At 61.0% G+C, this 22,087-nt stretch overlaps 2 protein-coding genes across 2 annotated transcripts; both read left to right on the top strand.

Moving 5' to 3' along the window:
- The first annotated feature begins 1,690 nt into the window (after positions 1-1,690).
- RNPEP (arginyl aminopeptidase) lies at positions 1,691-15,299 on the top strand. Its single transcript, XM_070768808.1, has 11 exons — positions 1,691-2,326; positions 6,503-6,643; positions 6,905-7,053; positions 8,433-8,549; positions 8,976-9,211; positions 10,865-10,978; positions 11,566-11,678; positions 11,764-11,872; positions 12,597-12,821; positions 13,764-13,906; positions 14,807-15,299. Exons 1-11 carry the CDS (start codon positions 1,886-1,888, stop codon positions 14,963-14,965), a joined length of 1,947 nt encoding a protein of 648 aa, XP_070624909.1. The 5' UTR covers positions 1,691-1,885; the 3' UTR covers positions 14,966-15,299.
- Positions 15,300-17,759: 2,460 nt separating this feature from the next.
- ELF3 (E74 like ETS transcription factor 3) lies at positions 17,760-21,987 on the top strand. The gene is made up of 9 exons (XM_070768809.1): positions 17,760-17,941; positions 18,295-18,465; positions 18,669-18,890; positions 18,983-19,078; positions 19,169-19,288; positions 19,433-19,522; positions 19,653-19,769; positions 20,583-20,778; positions 21,280-21,987. The coding sequence occupies exons 2-9, from the start codon at positions 18,303-18,305 to the stop codon at positions 21,392-21,394; spliced, it is 1,119 nt and encodes a 372-aa protein (XP_070624910.1). The 5' UTR covers positions 17,760-17,941; positions 18,295-18,302; the 3' UTR covers positions 21,395-21,987.
- The last annotated feature ends 100 nt before the right edge of the window (positions 21,988-22,087 follow it).

Here is a 22,087-nt window from a genome sequence, read left to right as displayed (position 1 = left end):
CCCAAGGAGAGGAGCCTGACGGGCTACAGTCCAGGGGGCTGCAAAGAGTTGGACATGCCTGTGCGACTGACAACACTTTCACTTTCACATGTTTTCCCATTGGTGGGTTTGTGAGTTACACTAATTCTATATTCTTTAGGTGGTTTTCTTGAAAATATACCTAAGAAAGAAATTTCAGGACTTCTCTGATAGTCCAGTAGTTAAGACACTGAGCTTCTAATGCAGGGGGCACAGGTGTGATCTCTGGTCAGTGAACTTTTAAGATCCCTACATGCCATGCACTGCAGCCAAAAAAGAAAAAAAATCTTATTTATTCCTAAATCTACTCTCCTCCTAATAATCCAAGGAGCTTCAACGTCAGTCACCCTCTTCTTTTTTTTTTTTACCCTCTTGCATACATTTAATTAAGAAAAAAAATACTTTGGTTGCTTCATGCAGCATGCAGGATACAGTGGCTGGTATATGCAGGTGCTCAACAAAAATGCATCGTATAATGGAATGAGTAAGTTGAAGGTAGATGTGCTGAATGACTATCCTCAGCGCCACAGAAGAGTGGTTTTCTGAAGTTTTTGGATTTCACTAGCCAGTAAGTTAGAAAAGAAAGAGAAAAAAAGGAAGAAAACTAACTTTGATCATATATGGAATTTCAAAATATCTACCATAAGCATTTCAAAAAATAAGATGTATTTAATACTGTAAAACTAGGAAGCACATACTAGGATCATATTTCCTTTATGGGAAACTCTCTACATTGTGTCTTAAAATTTCATTTCCTAATCGGGAAGATCCCCTGGAGGAAGAAATGACAACCCACTCCAGCATTCTTGCCTGGAAAAGCCCATGAACAGAGGAGCTTGGGGAGGTACAGTCCATGGGGTCACAAGGGTCGGACACAACTTAGTGACTAAACCACCATCACCACCACCACCACCACCAAAAGGAACCCCCCCACCAATGCAGGAGAAGTAAGAGACTTGGGTCCAATCTCTGGGTCGGAAAGATCCCCTGAAAGAGGGCATGGCAACCCACTCCAGGATTCTTGCCTGAAGAATCCCACGGACAGAGGAGCCTGACGGGCTACAGTCAGTGAGGTCGCAACGAGTCGGACACCACTTGGTATAGTTTCCAGCACAGCTAATGAGCGGCTCCTAGTCACAGCTGGGCTCCTGGGAGGGTCACCGGCGCGGCGAGCTCTCCCGCACAGGAGAGGGGACACACGGCCCACCAGCCTCACAGCCACCTCTTGTCGGAAGGACGAAGGGCCACAGGCTGGAGCCCCGGTTGAGTTACCAGGGCTCAAGAGATGCTGTAATTTCTCCTGTGTCACACTGCACAGAGAGGCCAGAAAGAGTCCCCTTTCTTGGGGAAGGTTTGCTGCAGAGCTGGTGAGCTCAAACCCGACCGCCGGGCTCAGTGCTGCCTGCCCGGTGGACGCGGACACGGGCAACCTCAGCGCAGGGACTGGGGGCCATCCCAGCGGGATGAATTCGGGCCGAGGTGGATCAAACTGTCGCTCGCCGGCCTGTCCAGAGTCCTTCCGTGAGGGTGCACAGCTGGGAGTCGGGTAAGGTCAGGGAAGGGCGTGGTCTGCTCGGGGGCGGGGCCTTCCCGGGTGCGCGGCAAAAGCGCCCGGGGCCAGACCTGCAGGGGGCGTGGTCTGTTCGGGGCGGGGCCTTCCGGGGCACGAGCAGCAGTCACCGGGCCTCGGCTGGCGGCGGGGCGTGGCTATGCTCGGTTCCGGGGCGTGGTCTTCTCGAGGGCGGGGCCTTCCCGGGTGCGCGGCAAAGGCTCCCGGCTCCCGGGGCCAGACCGGCGGCGGGGCGGGGCCAGGCCTGCAGGGGCGGGGCCTGCGGCGGACCGGCGGCGGCGGCGGCGGCGCGGGGCCATGGCGGCCGGCGAGCCTAAGGCCGGCGGGCGGGCGCTGCGCGCGGCGCAGGTGGACGACGTGGCGTCGGCCTCCAACTTCCGCGCCTTCGAGCTGCTGCACCTGCACCTGGACCTGAGGGCCGAGTTCGGGCCGCCGGGGCCAGGCCCGGGCAGCCGCGGGCTGAGCGGCTCGGCGGTGCTGGACTTGCGCTGCCGGGCGCCCGGCGGCGCCACGGAGCTGCGGCTGGACTCGCACCCGTGCGTGGACGTGACGGCGGCGGCCCTGAGGCGGGGGCGGCCGGAGCCGGGGCGGCCGGAGCCGGAGCCTGAGCCGCTGCCGGTGTGCACGCAGCCGTTCTCGCACTACGGCCAGGCCCTGTGCTTGCGCTTCTCGCAGCCCTGCGCCGCAGGCGAGTGCCTGCAGGTGCGGATCACCTACCGCGTCGGCGAGGGACCCGGGGTGAGTACCCGCAGCCCCCGCGCCTCCTCGGCCAGGTGACTCCCCACCCCCCGCCTCTGGTCCTGCTGGTCTTCAGCCAGATGCCTCCGCCCCCTCCCCGCCGTCTCTAGCCCCCTGCCTCCTCCAGGCTGGACAGCAGACGGTTCCCGAGCTGAGTTTAGGGCTGTCGGTGCGCCCGGCCTGGGCTGGGCCCTGGTGGTGCTCTGCTCGGGGGCAGCCCTGAAGACGCTGGCTCGTTACCCGCTGCTGACTCAGCCCATTGTTGCAGGTGCCCGTCTAGTGCCCGAGGCAGGAACAGCTCCGAGACTGGGCACTTACTATTTATTGTTTCCTCCTGGATGTGATGAACAAAAGAATTTGAGTAAAAGTGAAAACCAGAATTAGGGTGGACCAGGCTTTGTAGCAGAGAAGGCAATGGCAACCCACTCCGGTACTATTGCCTGGAAAATCCCATGGACGGAGGAGCCTGGAAGGCTGCAGTCCATGGGGTCGCAGAGAGTCGGACACGACTGAGCGACTTCACTTTCACTTTTCACTTTCATGCATTGGAGAAGGAAATGGCAACCCAGTCCAGTGTTCTTGCCTGGAGAATCCCAGGAACGGCACAGCCTGGTGGGCTGCCGTCTGTGGGGTCGCACAGAGTCGAACACGACTGAAGCGACTTAGCAGCAGCAGCAGCAGGCTTTGTAATAATTGGCTTTCTCTCTGTTGACTCTTAAATTCTAAACCGGGGTGGGGGAGGTGGGGCAAGTGTAGCAGTTGGAAAGAGCATCTTGTGGGTCCCTCTGTGAGAATCGCAGCCCTTTCTCTGGTGGGGTGGGCGTCCCGCCCACCCAGGAAGCCTGCGCTTCTGGTGGCACTTCCCCTTTTGCTCTTAGAACTGGCTCAAAGGGCATTTCTTTTTCCATCTTCTACCATTAGGGACGTACATGAACCATAAGATAGAATTTGTTTGAAAAATTAAAGTCCAAAGCAGTGTGGATTGACCTCTCAGGCAAAGGAAAAAGCCTGGCCTCTGCGGGTAACTTGCTCTAGAGGAACATGTGGAGCGCGTGGAAATGTGTTTGGTTGCTCTGTTACGTTCTGGTTCGCGGTTGGGGGCAGAAATTAAGGACAATAAGTGAAAAAATTAGGCCTCCTGGGCTTGCTTACCAAAAGTGGCACCTGAAGTTGAATTTCGGAATTAAACAGCTTTCATTTAAGACTTGATGGCAGACACCCATGCTCCCCGGAGAGCTGTCCTTTGCCCTGTGGAGGTCCCCAGTGGGCACAGTTCCTGTTCCGCTGTCCCGGGGGGGGGCGCTCACCTTGGTCACCGTGGGCCACGGTGTCTCCTGGATTTGATTCTGCTGTGTGTCCTGCCAGCCCCCTTCATTGTCTTCTCTTCATGTCATTAAAACAAAAGCAAGCAAAACTCAAGCAAAGAGGATGAGTAGGGGATTGTGGTTGAAGGTATGAGAGTCATTGTTTACAGAGCTGAGCCTGACAACAGTTGTCTTTACATAGGTCCTCATACGGTGCCTAGTTCCTCTGACTGCCAGCTCAGTATACTTGTTTTCATCAATAGGATTTATTTTTTTTTAACTGTTTAGATTACCAGGAAAACTGAGCATATAGGACAGTTTCCATAAACCCCCAACACACACGCACACACACACCACACACACACCACACGCACACACACACCACACACACACATGCACACACACATGTACACACCACACAAACACGCACACACCACACACACGCACACACCACACACACGCACACACCACACACACACCCCCCACACACACACGCACGCACACACACACGCACACCACACATGCACACACCACAAACACACCACACACACACGCACACCACACACACAAACACACCACACACACGCCACACGCACACACACACCACACACACACATGCACACACATGTACACACCACACACGCACACACCACACACACAAACACACCACACACACGCCACACGCGCACACACACACACACGCACGCACCACACACACGCACGCACACCACACACACACCGCACACACGTGCACACACATGCACATACCACACAAACACACACACACACACATACACACCACCACCACCACCCCCCTTATTAGCACCTTACGAGTGGGATACACTTGTTACAATTAATGAGCCAGTACTGATACCCTATTATAAACTGGAATCTATAGTATTTCCAGATTGCCTTATTGAGCAGCTTTCATGTACAAGGTGTTATTAGAGTGTTGGGTCTTTTAAATTTTTCTTTTTTGTATTATAGTTGATTTACAATGTTGGTTTCAGGTGTACAGCAGCCTTAGGTTTTAAAGTGTCCTCTGCTCCAGGGTCCCATCCAGAAATCCAGGTGCGTGTCCCTCTGTCGCGTTTGTGGGCTCCTCTTGGCCGTGATGATTCCTTAGATGTTCCTGTTTTGGTGACTTAGATAGTTTTGAGCAGTGGTGTGCCCCTCTATTGGAATTTATCTTCTGTTTTTTCTCATGATGAGATTGGGGTTATGAAGTTTGCTTGGTTTTCATAGATTATTTTCCTTAGAGCAGTTTCGGTTTCCCAGCGAAGTTGAACGGAGGTTCATAGAGATAAGGTGTCACTTCTGTAACGTCATGTTGAGGGCAATGGTATCGGCCTGATTTATGGCCTCTGTGCTGGCCTCCAGTCACCAGGCTGAAGCACCAGGCTGTTGGGGTCTGCACAGGACGTCTCTCTCTCCCCTGCCCCCACTTCCGTCTTACTGGACTCTGAGTGAGACTTGTTACAGTTTGCGCATGCACACACACACACACATACACACGTGCACACATGCAAAGAAAACCCCAGCTTCCCAACGTGTCTCCCTTATGCCTCTCATAAATCGGTCTCAGCGCCTCTGTGGTTTAAGCCCTTGACCACACACAGCTGCCCGGCTCCATGAAAGCCACATTCCCCGCCTGCCCGTGCTGCTCCCACCTCCTGGACATTATCTCCCTTCCTTCTGGCTGTTTAAACCCTGCCCGCTGTTGAGGGTGCAGCCTAGGGGTTTTGCTTCCACTCTGAGACCCTCCTGGGGCCCCTCAGCTGCACACGGCATCCGTGTTAGACGTAAGCTCTGCTGTGGGCAGAGTTTGGGTTTGTAATAATGGCTCAGATGTGCCCTCGATTAAGGGCTGACAGAAGACAACTCAGGAATCACAGCTGGGACGTCCCTGGGGGTCCAGTGGCTAAGACTCCGCAGTCCCAGTGCAGGGGGCTGGGGTTCGATTCCTGTCCACGGGACTAGATCTTGCACGCTGTAACCGAAAAGATCCCACATGCTGCAACTAAGACCAGGTATAGCCAAGTAATAAACAAGCAAAATAAACATTGGGAGCAGGGGAAGAATCATAGCCAGTGCCTGTAACGTAAAGCACATTGATCCTCCTGCTTGGCCGGTGGGTTCTTCATCGTCGGCACCACCCGGGAAGCCCCTAACACTCACTCTGAAAGGGTGAATTTCAGGGATGGGAACGCCTGTCAGTCAACCTTGCTGTCAGCGTCTGCTTTTCTGTGTCTTTCATCACAAGTTGAAGAACAGCTTCTTCAGCATTTGTTTCTTGGTGAGAAGTTACTACAGTGAGGAGGACACAGGAGGGAGGCAGGACCAGGGGGCTGGAGGCAGCTCGGGAATTCTCGAGGCCCAGGGACATGTGCAGAGAAGGCACTGGCGACCCACTGCAGCACTCTCGCCTGGAAACTCTCATGGACGGAGGAGCCTGGTGGGCCGCAGTCCATGGGGTCGCAGAGAGTTGGACACGACTGAGCGACTTCACTTTCACTTTTCACTTTCATGCATTGGAGAAGGAAATGGCAACCCACTCCAGTGTTCTTGCCTGGAGAATCCCAGGGACAGGGGAGCCTGGCCGGCTGCCATCTACGGGGTCGCACAGGGTCGGACACGACTGAAGCGACTTAGCAGCAGCAGCAGCAGGGACACACGAGGCGTGATCCCTTGGTGGTGTCTGCCCCGGGAGGTAGACGTCGGGCCGCGGCCTGGACTCCAGGGGGATTAAACACGCAGCTGGAGAGAGCTTCTGCTCTGAGCTGTTCCCGGAAGTCCCCTGCAGCCCACGCGGCTGTACCTGCCTGGGGCCCCCCAGGGCTGTCGGCTCTGAGCGGCACGCCCCTCCCCGCAGGTGTGCTGGCTGGCTCCGGAGCAGACGGCGGGAAGGAAGAAGCCCTTCGTCTACACCCAGGGCCAGGCCGTCCTGAACCGAGCCTTCTTCCCGTGCTTTGACACTCCCGCCGTGAAGTGCAGATACTCCGCTCTTCTCGAGGTGAGGGGACCATGTGTCCCTGCCCTGGGGATTGGAATGGTCATCTCCATCAGGTCACCTTTCAGGGGACGCTTACAGACCCTCTGAAGAACTCCTCCACCTGCAAAAGTTTTATCTGTGCTAAACCCCATTGGTTGAGCCCTACTTTCTGGAAGCCTCTGTACTTCAGGTGGACTGCAGGCTGCCGTCATCACCGGGCAGGTTGCTGATGGAAAGCAGCCTCTGTCCAGGTGAGAGCTCGCCGGTGTTCTCTGTCCTCAGGTCCCAGATGGCTTCACCGCCGTAATGAGTGCTGACGCCTGGGAGGAGCGAGGCCCCAATAAGTTCTTCTTCCGGATGAGTCAGCCCATCCCGTCCTATCTGATAGCCTTGGCCATCGGAGATCTGGTTTCGGCTGAAGTTGGACCCAGGTAGGAGACCAAGATCCCGGAGGCAAGACTGGACCAACCTCCAAGCAAGGAGGCCTCTGACCAGCGTGCAGGCCTGTTGGGGGGTTCTTGGGGCGGTGTCGGCCTGTTGGGGGGTCTTGGGGCGGTGTCGGCCTGTTGGGGGGTTCTTGGGGCAGTGTCAGCCTGTTGGGGGGTTCTTGGGGCGGTGTCGGCCTGCTGGGGGGTTCTTGGGGCGGTGTCGGCCTGCTGGGGGGTCTTGGGGCGGTGTCGGCCTGTTGGGGGGTTCTTGGGGCGGTGTTGGCCTGTTGGGGGGTTCTTGGGGCGGTGTCGGCCTGCCCCGAGTCCGGGCTTTTCTGCGGCACAGGGTGCGGCGTGAGGGCATCAGAGGACTCTTTCCCCCTCCTCCCTCCCATCCTGTGCTGAGACCCAGTCCTGCCATGTTCTGGCCCTGTGCAGAGAGCGCTCTGAGCTCAGGCAGCAGTTTTAGGAGGTCACCTTCTAGCTACGATGTGCGCTTTCTTATCGCTACCAAATCTCCCTGCCTTCTCTGGCGCTTAATCCTGGAAACACCCGCCTCGCGGTCCCCGTCTCCCTCCCAGGAGGCCCGAGGACGCTGTCCCCTGTCTGCTCCGGATGCAGAGGCCCAGGCTTGGGCCGACTCTGTGAAGGGAGGGGGCTTTAGTGGAGGTGAATAAGGAGTTTGTCAGATGTAACCAAAGAGAAGTTGACCGGGAGCCTGGGTTCTGCTCATCGTCCTGTCTCCCGGCGCTTTGTCCCGCGGCGGGAGGCTCGGTTGGACGTGGCTCTCCTGGTGGCGGTGCTGTCCTTCGTTCTGCCGGCCCCAGAGGCGCTGGCCGGGCGCCAGGCCGCAGACAGGGCTCGGCAGTGGCACCAGCGCCACGCGCCTCCGCTCCCGAGGTCAGAGGGAGCGCTGGGCAGGCCCGTCGGCCTCCGCTTCCAGCCACGGGCTCCGGGCAGCCCCGGGCCTGCGAGACAAGGGCTCCCTTCCTGGGGGACAGGGCAGTGGGTGACCGGAAGCACGTCAGCCCGCAGCTGCAGGAGAGCAGAGAAGGAGAGGGACGTCTTCCAGGGGTTTCCTCCTGCCAGGTTCTGTTAGGAAGCGGACGAGCTGCTGGTGCGGAGCAAGAACAGTCGTTTCTGAAGACACTGGGCAGACGGGGAGCTGGGGCTCAGTGCGGGGGAGGCCTGCTGCCTGCAGGAGCCCCCAGGGCCCTCCCGGTGCCCACTCTGCGGGTGGGGCTGGCCCTCAGCTCTGGGTGGGCCTCAGCTCTGCTGCAGGTCGCCTCCCCATGGGCTCCCTGGCTCCCTGGGAGGCTGAAGCCGGCTGGTCCCTCCGGGCTCTAACCCCCGCGCCACCCTCTCTGCATCCTTGTCCGCAGGAGCCGGGTGTGGGCTGAGCCCTGCCTCATCGACGCTGCCAAGGAGGAGTATGACGGAGTCATAGAGGAGTTTCTGGCAACGGGAGAGAAGCTCTTTGGACCCTATGTGTGGGGAAGGTGAGGTGTCACGGGAGCTTCACGTCTGCGGTTCCCGCACGCTGGGGTGCAGGGGCGGGGAGGAGAGGACAGCCAGCCTGACCCACCGTGGCCGTGGCCGTGACCGAGGTGGGCCCAGGGTGGGCATCTCAGGACAGCGGCGAGCAGGCGGGTGCTGGGTCGGAGATGGGATTCGCTGTGCGGATGTGGCTGACTTAACCTTTCCCGTCACTGGGGGCAGACCCGCTCTCTGTTTGCCGTCTTCAGACTTGAGGTCCCCCTGACAAGAGGCCCCGTCAGGCCTGCCAGTCCCGCGTGGGGAGCTGGGTGCGAGGGAGCCGGTCTCATCCCCCTGGGAAGGGCTGGGAGAGGAGTCCCTGGCACGGGGCACTGGGGACCGCCTGGTGACGGGAGGGAGCCACCCCCAGTGACCGCCCGCCCCGGCAGGTACGACGTGCTCTTCATGCCCCCGTCCTTCCCGTTCGGGGGGATGGAGAACCCCTGCTTGACCTTCGTCACTCCCTGCCTTCTGGCCGGGGACCGCTCCCTGGCCGACGTCATCATCCACGAGATCGCCCACAGCTGGTTTGGGAACCTGGTGACCAACGCCAACTGGGGGGAGTTCTGGCTGAACGAAGGCTTCACCATGTACGCCCAGAGGAGGATCTCCTCCGTTCTGTTTGGTGAGTCGCAGGGACCCATCTCCCCGTTCGGGGCCTGCCAGGCTCCCTCTGGGGTGTCCCGGGGGTGGTGGTGCAGGGAGCCCCTGGACGGCCGTGGAGGCCCACTCACAACAGTTACGCTTATCACGCCCGGTCCCAGCCTTGACCGGGTGCTTCGCTCACCGCCTGCACTGCTGTGTACGACGCTGTTTTCCCCTCTGATGTGTTCACAAGGCAGAGAGGTGGGAAGCGTGCTCACCGCCACTTAGCAGCTGAAGGCAGACCCTCAAACTGCGCCCAGCTGTGCTTTTGAAATACATTCTCAGCACCGTCTCTTTATTGAAAGCCCACAGTGTCTAGGTGCTTTTTGTTTTTTTTATTCTTTCTCTGATTAAAATCTACCTTGGTACGTATGGGAAAGTACACAGCAAAACATTTACCTGCCGTTTCACCATTCGGAGATGGTCGGTGGATGTCCTTTCCGATGTATCACCAGCTCTGTGTGTGTGTGAAACATTTACCTGCCGTTTCACCATTCGGAGATGGTCGGTGGATGTCCTTTCCGATGTATCACTGGCTCTGTGTGTGTGTGAATCATTTACCTGCTGTTTCACCATTCGGAGATGGTCGGTGGATGTCCTTTCCGATGTATCACTGGCTCTGTGTGTGTGTGAATCATTTACCTGCCGTTTCACCATTCGGAGATGGTCGGTGGATGTCCTTTCCGATGTATCACCAGCTCTGTGTGTGTGTGAATCATCAGGCCATACGTGGTTTTAGAACTGTTGTTTTTTGTTACCTTAGTAAAGTTAAATGTTTTCCTGAGTCATTAAATTTTCTTGTACGGATGCAGAAGAATTTAAATTCATAATTTATTCCGTCAGCCTCCAGTTGTAGGTTGGTCTGTAATTTTTTTTTTTTTTAATTTAAACAAAAAAAAATCTTAATGTGGTGGTGTTGTTGTTGCTGTTTTGGCCACACCTAGGGGCATGTGGGATCTCAGTTCCCGACCAAGAGTTGAGCCCACACCCCTTGAAGTTGAAGCACACTCTTAGCCACTGAATTGCCAGGGAGGTCCCTCATTTCTCCAACAAAATAATATTCTGGTAAACATCTTTACGCAGGTTCATGTGTATCTCAGGTGATTTCAGTAAATTCTTTGAAACGTGCTTGTCAGGACTTGAACATTTTAAAGGGCGCTTTTTTTTTTAGCACATATTGTCTCCTGCCTCCCAGAAAGTGTGTAGAGGTTTATTCTTTCATCAGTGGGCACGGAGCAGGCGGTCTCAGCCGCTGGGAGCCCCGCAGTGGCCTCTGAGCGCTATGCACGCTGGGCCCTGACGCGGGCGGGCTGCCACCCCAGGGCAGAGCATCTCGCAGGAGGCGTGTGGCTGGTGCGCACCGTCCTGCCAGGAGGAGGCCGGGGACCCGAGGAAAGGCTTGGGGACAGTGTCTCCTGTCGATAGGAACGGTCAGATGGGAAGGTCAGACTCCTGTCTCTGCAGACACCATCACGCTGCACAGAAGGCCCCTGTCAGCGGGACAGTGTGCGGAAGAGAGGCCGAGGGTCGGCTGGCCACAGCCTCCCTGCCCGCGGTCTCCGGGGAGCACCCCGGCTCACAGGGCACCTTGGGGAGGCGCACGTGAGGTGCCAGCTCCTCTTCTGCCCCACAGGGCCTGCCTACACCTGCTTGGAAGCCGCCACCGGCCGGGCGCTGCTGCGGCAGCACATGGACGTCACGGGCGAGGACCACCCGCTGAACAAGCTGCGCGTGAGGATCGAGCCAGGTCAGGGCCCTCCCGCCCCGCCGTGGGCCGGAGCCCTAGCGGCTCCGCCAGCGCACCCCGGTCCCTCGGGCGGGAGGAGCCCCCAAGGCCCTCCGAGCTGCTCCGGCCAGTCCTGAGCACCTCCGTGTTGCCCTGCTTGTCCGGGTCCCTGTCACTCTCGAGGCCCTTTGCCGCCCCCTGTCCTTGGTCAGCTCAGCCCCTTGGGGTTTGTCACATGACAGAGAGCGTGACCCAGAAAGCCCGTGACTGCTTCGAGGTTTTTGTTTCCTAACATTGTTATTTCCACGTGTGACTAATTGAAACCTTTCTGTGCAACTGAAGCCTCTGACTCCAATGGAAAGCTCCCTGTGGATGGACAGTTAGTTAACTTGGCTCCAGAGCATCTGCAGAAACCCCCATTGTTCTGGTGGGCGGCCACACGGGGGGTTGACATGGGGCTGGGAAGACCCCACGAACACAGCAACCCCGGGCTCTTCCTGTCATCCCTCTCGAGACCCTGGAGACAGGTCGGGGTGGGTCAGGAGCACTCCTGGCCGAGCTGCCCTGGGGGTGGGAGTCAGTCGCTCTGAATCCAGAGCTCTCTGCAGGGGTCGACCCAGACGACACCTACAACGAGACCCCCTACGAGAAGGGCTTCTGCTTCGTCTCCTACCTGGCCCACCTGGTGGGTGACCAGGGCCAGTTTGACGACTTCCTCAAGGTAATCAGCTCGAGGGGAGGGGGCCCCGCTGGGTGGGGAGTGGGGGCTCTGGGCAGCTGACCGTGCCTCCCCTTCGTCCTCACAGGCCTACGTGGACGAATTCAAGTTCCAGAGCATCTTAGCTGACGACTTCCTGGACTTCTTCCTGGACTCTTTCCCTGAGCTGAAGAAACAGAGGGTGGATTCCATCCCGGGTGAGCAGAGGAGCCGGCCCAGGGCTTCCAGGAGGTTGTGCAGGGTGGGGTCTGCTTCCCGCCCTGAGGGACCAGTGTGTCCCCTGGGGGTGGCGCTCTGGGGTGGCCCAGGGCCCCACAGAAGGACCTCCGCCACCCCCGCTTCCTTCCCCCATTCGGCCTTTCTGCTCCTCTCTGCCCTCTGGATTCCCTGTCTCTGAGACACACAGTCAGATCCTGAGCCCTGCCCAGGCCACTGCCGCCCCAAGGGGCTCCCTGGGCAGGACCAGGGCAGCTGCCCTGCCTGGGGAGCCAGTGGGAGGCCTGCTTCCTGGGGGCGAGCGCTGCCTGTGGCCCGGAGGCTTGCCCCTGCTCCCTGCTCTTTGCTGGGCCCCATCCAGCCAGCTCCCGCCCCGGCTGGGAGGGCGGGGCTCCCGGCTGCTGAGGGCGGGACCCCAGAGCACAGGAGCCTCAGCATAGCTGCTCTGCTCGTGGGGGTGGGCTGTGTCCCCTGTCGTCCTGAGGGCTCATTTCTGCACAGAATAGGCCCCGGTGGGAAGGGGGGCAGCCGGGGCTGTCGGCGTCACGGGGGCTGGGGCCCTGCAGAGCAGTAGCCGTGTGGGCAGTGGTGTCCGCCTTCGGGGAGCACTTGGGGCTGATGGAGGTGGGAGGTCTCGGGAGCCCCGGCAGGCTGGCCGTGGCACTGCCGGGGAGTTCTGACAGGGTCTTCTCTTCCGCCAAGCAGGACTGGAGTTTGATCGCTGGCTGGACACCCCGGGCTGGCCACCTTACCTCCCGGACCTCTCCCCCGGGGACTCGCTCATGAGGCCGGCTGAGGAGCTGGCCCAGCTGTGGGCGGCCGAGGAGCTGGACCCGAGGGCCATCAATGCCATGCCCACCTCTGCCTGGAAAACCTACCAGCTGGTGTACTTCCTGGATAAGATCCTGCAGAAGTCCCCGCTCCCTCCTGGTGAGAAAGGGCGGGCCTCTTGACACCTGTTGGGAGCGGGGCGGGGGAGGGGGGGGAGCGGGCCAGCGTGGGGTGGAGCGTCCACACGCGTGAAGCCAGCGGCTCACGGGGTCCTTGGCTGTGCGGGGCAGTCTCCCTTGCCGTGACACCCTCTCATCCCCCTGGCTGCTCTGTGAGCCCGGGGCACCAACAGCTTACTCAGCTGGTAGGTGGGGTGGGGTGCAGCTCCGCCTGGCTCCCGCCCTTCAGCACGAGTGCCCTGTTGCTTCTCAGCCAGAAATAGTACCAAGGGCTGCACCCCAGAAAAGCCGGCTAGCCCGTGCTGGTGCGAGGCACGGTGGGCAGAGCGTCTGGGGCACACGCTCTGGTCTGGGGAGGAAGACTGTTGGAGATTGGGATGATACACGTATACATTTTATCTTATAGTTTTAAAAACTTTCATTGGCAAATAATTGCTTTACAAACTCATGTTGGTTTCTGCTGTACATCAGCGTGAATCTGCCATAAGTATACATGTGTCCCGTCCATCTTGAACCTTCCTCCCGGCCCGCTGATGTACTTTTTTTAATGCTTATTTTATTTACTTATTCATTTGGCTGCGCTGGATCTTAGTTTTGGCGTTCGAATTCTTTAGTTGCGGCCTGTGGTATCTACTTCCCCAGGCAGGGGTTGAAGCTGGGCCCCCTGCTTCGGAAGCGCGGGGTCTTAAGCACTAGCCCACCAGGGACGGCCCCCTCTGTGTGACGTCAAGGGAAGGTGGTTGGAGGAGCTGTGGAGCTGGGGCAAGCACACGTCCAGGGCGCAACTGCGTCGGGCCCAAAGGCTCAGGATGAGTGGGTGCCTGGAGCCCTCAGAGACGTGACTCTGGAGCTCCTGGAGGCCGCGGCCTCCTCGGCGTGGGGCTCTGCTGGCAGTCTTTCATGACCCATTTCTTTTCTCCAGGAAACGTGAAGAAACTTGGAGAGACGTACCCAAAGATCTCAAACGCCCAGAATGCAGAGCTGCGGCTGCGATGGGGCCAGATTGTCCTCAAGAATGACCACCAGGAGGACTTCTGGAAAGTGAAGGAATTCCTGCACAGCCAGGTGGGTGCCCCCGGCTCCCTGTCCCCCTCGGGCACACGGTGGGCAGGGCCATGCAGGCTGCCATCTCTGAGGCAAAGGGCCTGGCAGGTCCCGAGAGCAGGCTGTGGTGCCGCCCTGTGGGGGAGACGGCCCGGTCTGTGCACCTGTGCTGGTTAGCTGGAGAGGCCCAAGGGGAGGGGGCTGGTCAGCGTTGACCGGACGCTGGGAGGGAGGCGAGAGGGGTCATGCATCAGCCAGGCCGGTCTGGGGAGAGGCCAGTGGCTAGGAGAAGCGAGGGAAGCTGAGCAAAGGGTCCGGCCACCTGGGGAGGCCTGTGCTTGAGGGTTCAGAGGCCAGCCGGCCTGCTGGGGAGGTCGTTCCCTGATTCCAGAGCAGGGCAGGAGCCTGGGGCCAGGCTGGGTCAGGCTGCCTCCCGAGCCCCGGAGCCTCCCGCCTCGGGTCAGCATCCTGTGTGTGACCGTTCGGTGCGGATGTGCGGGCACGGCTTCCTTCTTGGCTGCGGCTCGTCCTCCGGAGCCCCGTTTGAGGGTTAGGCACTGCAGTCCTGGCCGTGTGCTGCTGCCTCGGACCTCTGACCTCTTGGAGCTCTGAGATGTGGAGCCTCCTGCATGCCCACCCACTCGGTTCTGTCGCGTGTGGACATATCCAGGAACGTGACCGTGGAGACCTAGCCGTGTGGGTCTGTGGCCTCTGAGAAGATTCCAGAACACAAGGCCTTGTGTCTGGGAAGCCCCCCACCCCTTCCAGCACTGAAATCCACATCCCTTTGGGCCCTGGGGCAACAGGAGGCTGGGTCGCAGACCCACTGGGCTGTCAGATGGGCCCGGGGCGGAGCTGGGGCAGACCCTTGAGCTGGCCGACAGGCCCTGACAGGCCCTGAGCACGAGCCGTCTCTCGCAGGGGAAACAGAAGTACACCCTCCCGCTGTACCACGCCATGATGGCGGGCAGCAAGGCCGCCCAGACCCTCGCCAAGGAGACCTTTGCCGCCACAGCTCCCCAGCTGCATAGCAACGTGGTGCACTACGTCCAGCAGATCTTGGAGCCCCTGGGCAGGTAGAGGCTCCGCCCCGGCCTCTGCAGGCTCCGCGCACAGCAGCTGCTCCAGGTCAAGGCCCCACGAGGGCACCTGTTCCCCGACGCTGGGCTTCTGCTCTGACGGGCCGGCCCTGGACCCAGCCTGTGACCGAGAACCTCCCTGCTCCCTGGGCTGGGGGTGGCAGGCCTCCCCACCGCACCGGGGTCTCGGGAGAGCAGGAAGCGTTTTCTTTTTTCTTTCTTTTTTTATTCTTTAATTTTTTTTGCTGATTCTTGAAATACTGTGCCAAGGGCTAATTTCTGGAGATTCTTTTTTCAGGTTTAATCATTATTTTAATAAATATTTTTAAACGAAAGGTATTCTGGTGGCTGAAATTCCTTCTCCCAGGCCCTGCTCTGTTCTGAGCAGGTCAGGGCAGGATGTTCTCCCCGTCCTTCGGGGGCCCGGGCTGGAGGTGGCGTGCCCCTGAGCTGTGAGGAGCAGGGCTGCGTGGGGCTCTGTGGAACGTGTCCACGTCAGTGGCAGCCACGCTCCCAGAGGGGGCAGGCCCTCCTCTGCAGGCCTCGCCCCCTCTGTAAGGCGCTGAGATGGCTGAGCCCTGGAGTGTTTTCTCTGCCCCGCCAGGTCCCGGGTCTGCAGCTCAGTGTGTGGTCAGAAGTAGAGTCTGCCCAGAACTTCAGCCCAAGCTCTGATTGATTTCCAAGTGGGGATCGAAGCAGTTAGCAACCTGGGGTGGGGGGAGGGTCACAGAGAAGCACTTAAATATCTCCAAGTGGGTCTTCCTAGAGCCAGGCTCTGTAGCTCTTGTGGCTCTGTACTGGTGGCGAGGTCCGTGAAGGACCCCCACCCTGTCCAGCAAACTGTCTCCTTGGCTGGGCCGGGGCTGCCCCAGCTGCTGTTACAGGCGAGGACTGCCGTGGCCCCGGGACGCCTCAGCGTCCAGGCGCTCAGCCTCGATTCCGTGTGGACCCCAGGATGTGTGATCCCCGGGACACCGAGGACCCTGAGGACCCCTGTGCCCCCATCAGCGTCCAGGTGCTCAGCCTCGGTTCTGTGCTGACCCCGGAGCTCTGTGGACCCTGAGGCCCTTCCTCAGCCGGGGTCGAGTCCAGTGGCACAGCAGGCACCTTGAGCTATCACCCCCCACCGCGCCCTGCCGGGGGGCCCGTCTGCTCTCAGAGCTCGAGGTGGGCCCCTGTGTCGTCCCTGCCCCATCCTGGAGGTAAGCTGGGCTCTGTCCAGGCAGAGAGGGTCCGGGGGGCCCTGGCCCGCACCACCCCCTGCCACAGCCCTGGCCTGGCCCCCGCCTGCCTTCACTCTCACAGGCTGACCCTGGAGGGAAGGCTTGTCTGCCCGCTTGTCCTGTGCAGCCCCTGCAGGCCTGCCCCCGCCAAGGCCCTCTTGGGTCACAGCCGCGGCCGCCGCTGCCCTGGAGGGCCGGCTCAGGAGCACGTGAGCGTGAGTCGTCCTGAGGCTGGAGCCGGTTCGCCCACATTCCAGGGCTGGGGTAGAGGGCGTGCCTCGGGCTGTGGGGGAGGCTGGAGGGCTGGGGAGCTCTCCCCGCCTCCCAGTCTGGCCTGGCCCCCCACGTCTGGGCCGAGGGAGGGGCTGGGACCTCAGTGCCAGAGCGGGGTACCTGTCCTCCTGGGGGTTAAAGTAAGGCAGGGGTGCCCTCTCGGGAGACTGAGCAGGAGCCATCCCAGCCCTGGTGCTGACCAAGGAGGAGGGCGAGGGGTGCTCAGATGTTGCATCTTTGACGTGTAAAAAAAACATCCGGAGAAGACCCAGGGCTATCAGGCCCACAGAACCTTGTCTTCAAGGGTGGGAAATGGAAGAGACCCCTGGGTCTGACCCCTGGCTGCCCCCACGCAGGCCTCCGTGGTCTCGGGACAGCCCTTGTGGTTACGGCTGAGCTCATGGAGGGGCCATGGGTGGGAGGGGTCCCCTGCCCACAGGGAGGGCGAGGGCGTCTGCGGGGAGCACCAGCTGGGGATTCAAACCTCAGCCCCACTTCACCAGCCCGCCTGGCCCGGGTGAGTCTGTGGGCCACCAGCTGCCACCCTGAGAGCCCTGTTGAGGGTCAGATGGGGCCTGCTCCCTGAAGAGCACCCAGCTGGGCCCAGGGAGCCGGGCCTCCGACGCTAGAGGGCAGCAGGCCAGTACCGGTCGGGCCAGGCAGATGGGTAAGCACAGCCGCACGGGTCTGGCCCCCTCACTTATGGCCCCAGAGGCGGCTCTGTCGGGAGCAGGGAAGTGGGGGGTCCTTCTGACAGCGCCAGGGCTCCCAGACACGGCTGCAGCAACCCCGAGGCTCAGGTGGCGTCAGGCAGGCAGGGGGTGCCGAGACCTTGCCCCCAGCCTCCTGCCAGCGGTGGGCCCATGGCTGGGGCCCTGCGGCCGCCATTCCAGCAGCCCTGAGTGTTGCCCTGCGTCCGGAGTCTTCCCCAGACCTCCGCCCCCTCCCTGCCTGCCCTGCCTGCCTGCTGGCCCCTAGTCCTCAGTCCTGCAGGTAGCCTTCCTGACCCAGCCCTGACCCCCGTCCCCTCCCGTCCCCTCTGCCCAGCCCCAGCCTGGCCCCCCTGAGGAATTTCCTGAGCAGAGAGGGCACATGCCCACCCAGCGGCTGCCCGCCCAGGCCACTGCCCTGGGCCCAGCCCCAGAGGGTGCGGGTGACGGGCCTGACAATCATTAAACCAGCCAGGCCTGACTTCCCAGCACCGCAGGCCTGGATCCCAGCCAAGTGGCACAAAGTATGCAAATCACCTGGGCCAGGAGCCCCGTCTAAAGGCCAGGAAATCCCCTCGGCCAATGAGCCGCCAGCTCAGGTTACCGTGGGCGCCTATAAAGGCCCGGGTGCGGGCGGAGCTCCAACGCCCCTACTGAGCGCCCTGGGAGCGCGGCCGGAGCCTCGGTTACCTGGCTACCTGGCGGGCCCCTTCCCCTGGATTTCCTCCTCCGGCAGCCCCTAGCCTGCCTGCCACACCCTCAGCTGCCACGGTAGGACCCCCGCCTGGCCCGGGGGATGGGGAGGGGCTGGTGGAGCTCGGTTCTGAACCTGCGCAAGTGGGAATGCCGGGCCATGTCCTGATGGCAAGGGAAGGACAGAGTGGCCGTGATGGCCAGTCCCTCCCACAGACCCCGGTGGGCAGAGCAGGGAGCCCGGCCTGGTGCCCTGCTCACCACATGCTCTCACCCCACTCTGAGACCTTGGAGCCTCTCTGGAGGAGAGCTTGTCCCAAGACAGGCTGACCTTCCCGCCCTTGGGGCTCTAACTGCCCCAGGCCTGGTGGGAGCAGGATCGCCTGCGGGTGAGGCAGGGTGCGGGCCTCACCAGCCTCCCCCTCTCCCAGGGAGCCCCATGGCTGCGACCTGTGAGATCAGCAACGTTTTCAGCAACTACTTCAGCACCATGTACAGCTCAGACGACCCCACTCTTGCCTCTGTGCCCCCTGCGCCCACCTTTGGGGCCGATGACCTGGTGCTGGCCCTGGGCAGCCCGCAGATGGCCCTGGAGGGCACAGGTGGGTCTCAGGAGGGGCTGGGCATTTGGGGCGAGAGCCTGGGACAGGGAAGGATCCGGCAGGGGGCGGGCTGGGGTGTTGGGACTTGGGGGTACCTGCCTGGGGGCGTGCTAGCCCCCTTCCTGGTCGGAGGAGGGGGGACCCCGGGAATCCCCAGCGGGCGCCGGAGGGGGCTGACCCTTGACTGTGCCGGCCCCTTGCAGAGAAGTCCAGCTGGCTAGGGGAGCAACCCCAGCTGTGGTCCAAGGCGCAGGTCCTGGACTGGATCAGCTACCAGGCAGAGAAGCACAGATGCGACCCCGGCACCATCGACCTCTCACGCTGCGAGCTGGACGGGGCGGCCCTGTGCCGCTGCGCACCCGAGGAGCTGCGCCTGCTGTTCGGGCCCCTGGGGGACCAGCTCTACTCGCAGCTGTGGGACCTCAGTGAGTGCCCCCACCCCGGCAGGGAGGCTGGTTGCCCCAGGGAGGGGAGGGGAGCTGTGCTGACTCTCTGAGCTCTGCCCCCTCATCCTCAGCTTCCAGCTTCCCTGACGAGCTCAGCTGGATCATGGAGCTTCTGGAGAAGGACAGCCTGGCCCTCCAGGAGCCTCTCGGGGAGCAAGGGCCCTTCGGTGAGAGCCCTTCCTCCATCCTTCCCCAGCCTGACGGCCCCCAGCTGGGAGAGCCAGGGCCCCCTCTGACCGCTCATCTCTGCCCCCCAGACCAGGGAAGCCCCTTTGCCCAGGAGATGCTCGAGGACTGCAGGCAGGCCAGCCCCACCTACCCAGGCAGCTTCGGCGCGAGGGCACCCTCCCCGGGCAGCTCCGACGTCTCCACCGCAGGTGAGCCCTCCCTCGGGCGTCTGCTGTCCCGGATGTCCTGAGCCCTGGTCTCCACGGGCCACCAACGCCCAGGCTTTCTGAGAGGACAGGCCCTGGCTGGGCAGTGCTCGGGCTGCTAGGGGCTCACTCTGGCCCGCCCCCCAGGGACTGGCGCGTCTCAGAGCCCCCACGCCTCAGACTCTGGTGGAAGTGACGTGGATTTGGATGCCCCGGACAGCAAGCTCTTTCCCGGGGGTGAGCAGAGGGGGCCTCCTGGCCCCCAAGGGTGCCCCCCTCCCCTGCTCTCCTCTAGGGTTTCCTGGAGGGAGGCTGCCCCCCAGCCCCCAGCCCTCCCACTCCTGACCTTCTGCCCCACCCCCGCCAGACGGCTTTCCTGACTACAAGAAGGGGGAGCTTAAGCACGGGAAGCGGAAAAGGGGCCGGCCCCGAAAGCTGAGCAAAGAGTCCCGAGAGTGTCTGGAAGGCAAGAAGAGCAAGCACGGTGAGTGGGCACCCAAGGGTTGGGGGGCCACATCGTGGGGGGCCCTGGGCTGGGGGCGAGGTGAGGCCGGCTGGCCCTCTCTCCTCCTGATCGGGGCCCTCCACGTGCTCAAGCCATGGGTCCAGCATGCAAGTGGGTCACACCCTAATGGCCAGGCCTGGCTAGGGGGTCCTGTGTGGGGGCAGCGACGGCTACAGGAGGAAGGCCTCAGGCTGGACTCCAGCCTTCCTGCCCGAGGGACACACTGCTGGCGGTGCCAGCAGGCTCAGGCATGGACAGAGGCTTGGCCGCTGGAGGCCCCACCCCCTGAGGGCTCTGCAGGGGTGGCCCTTCCACACCAAGCTCCTACCTGCTGGCCTCAGGCCATCAATGGGCTCCCGCCCCTGGAGCTACCAGGAGGGTCCCACAGCTCGTTCCCCTCCACACACAGGGGGCCTGTTTGCTTCTAGGATTATTTTTTCAAGAAGCTGCCCCTCATCCCCCAGGCAGGGGCCAGCTCCGTCCCCTTCCTGTTGAGCTCTCACCACCCACTGGTGTATTTACTTTTTTATCATTCCTCCTCCAAACTGTGAGCTCCTTAAAGTGGTGCCACTGTGTCTCAACGGCTCTCGTACCCCAGCTAGACGTTGATCAGTCTTTGAGCAGGTTAGACCTCTGTGCCGTGTGACACGTGGTCCTACTGGAGCTCCCCTGGCTGTCTAGTGGGGTAGGCAAGGAGGGAGGCAGCCATCAGTAGACCATGTGCTGGGCCAGGCGGCAGTTGGGGGAGCCACAGGTGCCTGGGCCGCTGACTGATGGAGCTTGGCCTTGTAGCCCCCAGAGGCACCCACCTGTGGGAATTCATCCGTGACATCCTCATCCACCCGGAGCTCAACGAGGGCCTCATGAAGTGGGAGAACCGGCAAGAGGGTGTCTTCAAGTTCCTGCGCTCAGAGGCTGTGGCCCAGCTGTGGGGCCAGAAGAAGAAGAACAGCAGCATGACCTATGAGAAGCTGAGCAGGGCCATGAGGTGGGCAGCTTCGGGTGCCGTCAGGGTCCCACCCCTCAGGCCGGCGTGAGTCCCCTGTGGCGAGGAATCGCAGGGCCTGCCCCTCGTGTGGACGAGCGATGGCCTGGGATGCAGCTGACTGGCCTGCAGCACATACTGAACTTGATCTCACAGGCATTTCTATCATCTGTAAGGCTTGTCCCATGAAAGGCACTTGATGGTGAACAGGGCATTAGCCATGGCCCACACCATTGAAGTAATTAAGCTGCTTGTCTCTGGACCTCAGTTTCCTCCCAGCCCATCGCAAAGGTTTCCTCCAGCCCCCAGACCACACTGCTCCATGCAGAGTCCCGGGGAGGGTCAGGTGCCCCCAACAGAGCTGGGTGAGGGAGCGAAGGCTCCTCCTGTGTGGGACGTGGTTCAGGCCCATTTCCCCTGGGCCAGAGCCCAGCGGGCAGGTCACCTGAGGACCCTGGGCAGGTCAGCCTCTGCCTGGCACCTCTGACCACCTGTCCCCCTCAGGTACTACTACAAGCGGGAGATCCTTGAGCGGGTAGACGGCCGGAGACTTGTCTACAAGTTCGGCAGGAACTCCAGCGGCTGGAAGGAGGAGGAGGTGGTGGGACACAGGAACTGAGGGCCAGACCAACCCTGCAACCACGCTCAACGTGAAGCGCAGCCCCTGGGAGGACCGCCCGGCCGTCAGGGCGCAGCCTGTGCCGTGAAGAGCAGCAGGGGCCCTGGGCCCTCAGCGTCGTCCTGGCCTCTGGGGCCGGTGGCCTCGCGGTCTGCCCTCCTTTTGGAATTACAAGCCTGGAGTTTGAGGTGACTGTGCACTGGCCGTCGCTGCACGTGCAGCCCCTTCTGCCTGATTGGACCTCATTGGACCCCAGCTGGGGACGCCTGCCTCCTGCAGAGGTTGGATGGGCCGAGGAGGCTGCGGGCCCCGGGGCTTGAGAGGGGGGCCCCCTCTCTCTGGACTGGCTTCCACCTCCCCGCTTGGACTCCGCGGGCAGGGGTCAGAGCACTCCCTAATTTATGTGCTATAAATACGGACATGTACATAGGAATCTATTTTTTTCTAAGACGCTCCCTTCCCACGCCTCCCACACCGGGTGCTGGGGCCACACTGGCAGCCCCAGGCCCTCACAGGCCGGTGAGGGTGGGGCTTCTGCTCCCTCCCCGCGTGAAGGGGACGCTCCAATAAAGTGCCTTCTGGACTTTTTCTAACCTTTGTCTTAGCGACCTGTGCACTAAACTCTGCAGCTCTAGCCTGGATGCAGGCAGCAGGGTTGGGAAAGGGGACCAGGGCAGGGCTCTGCTGGCCGGA

Source organism: Bos indicus, chromosome 16, assembly GCF_029378745.1.
Source record: "Bos indicus isolate NIAB-ARS_2022 breed Sahiwal x Tharparkar chromosome 16, NIAB-ARS_B.indTharparkar_mat_pri_1.0, whole genome shotgun sequence".
Classification (NCBI taxonomy): Eukaryota; Metazoa; Chordata; class Mammalia; order Artiodactyla; family Bovidae; genus Bos; species Bos indicus.
This window is presented reverse-complemented; position numbering and strand designations above follow the sequence as displayed.

Excerpts from the sequence above, each read along its gene's own strand:
- RNPEP (XM_070768808.1), top strand. The coding sequence starts at position 1,886 with ATGGCGGCCGGCGAGCCTAAGGCCGGCGGGCGGGCGCTGCGCGCGGCG. Across the intron at positions 11,873-12,596 it reads GAGGGTGGATTCCATCCCGG|GACTGGAGTTTGATCGCTGG; the intron begins GTGAGCAGAGGA and ends TCCGCCAAGCAG. Across the intron at positions 12,822-13,763 it reads GAAGTCCCCGCTCCCTCCTG|GAAACGTGAAGAAACTTGGA; the intron begins GTGAGAAAGGGC and ends TCTTTTCTCCAG.
- ELF3 (XM_070768809.1), top strand. The coding sequence starts at position 18,303 with ATGGCTGCGACCTGTGAGATCAGCAACGTTTTCAGCAACTACTTCAGC. Across the intron at positions 19,523-19,652 it reads CAGCAAGCTCTTTCCCGGGG|ACGGCTTTCCTGACTACAAG; the intron begins GTGAGCAGAGGG and ends CACCCCCGCCAG. Across the intron at positions 20,779-21,279 it reads AAGCTGAGCAGGGCCATGAG|GTACTACTACAAGCGGGAGA; the intron begins GTGGGCAGCTTC and ends TGTCCCCCTCAG.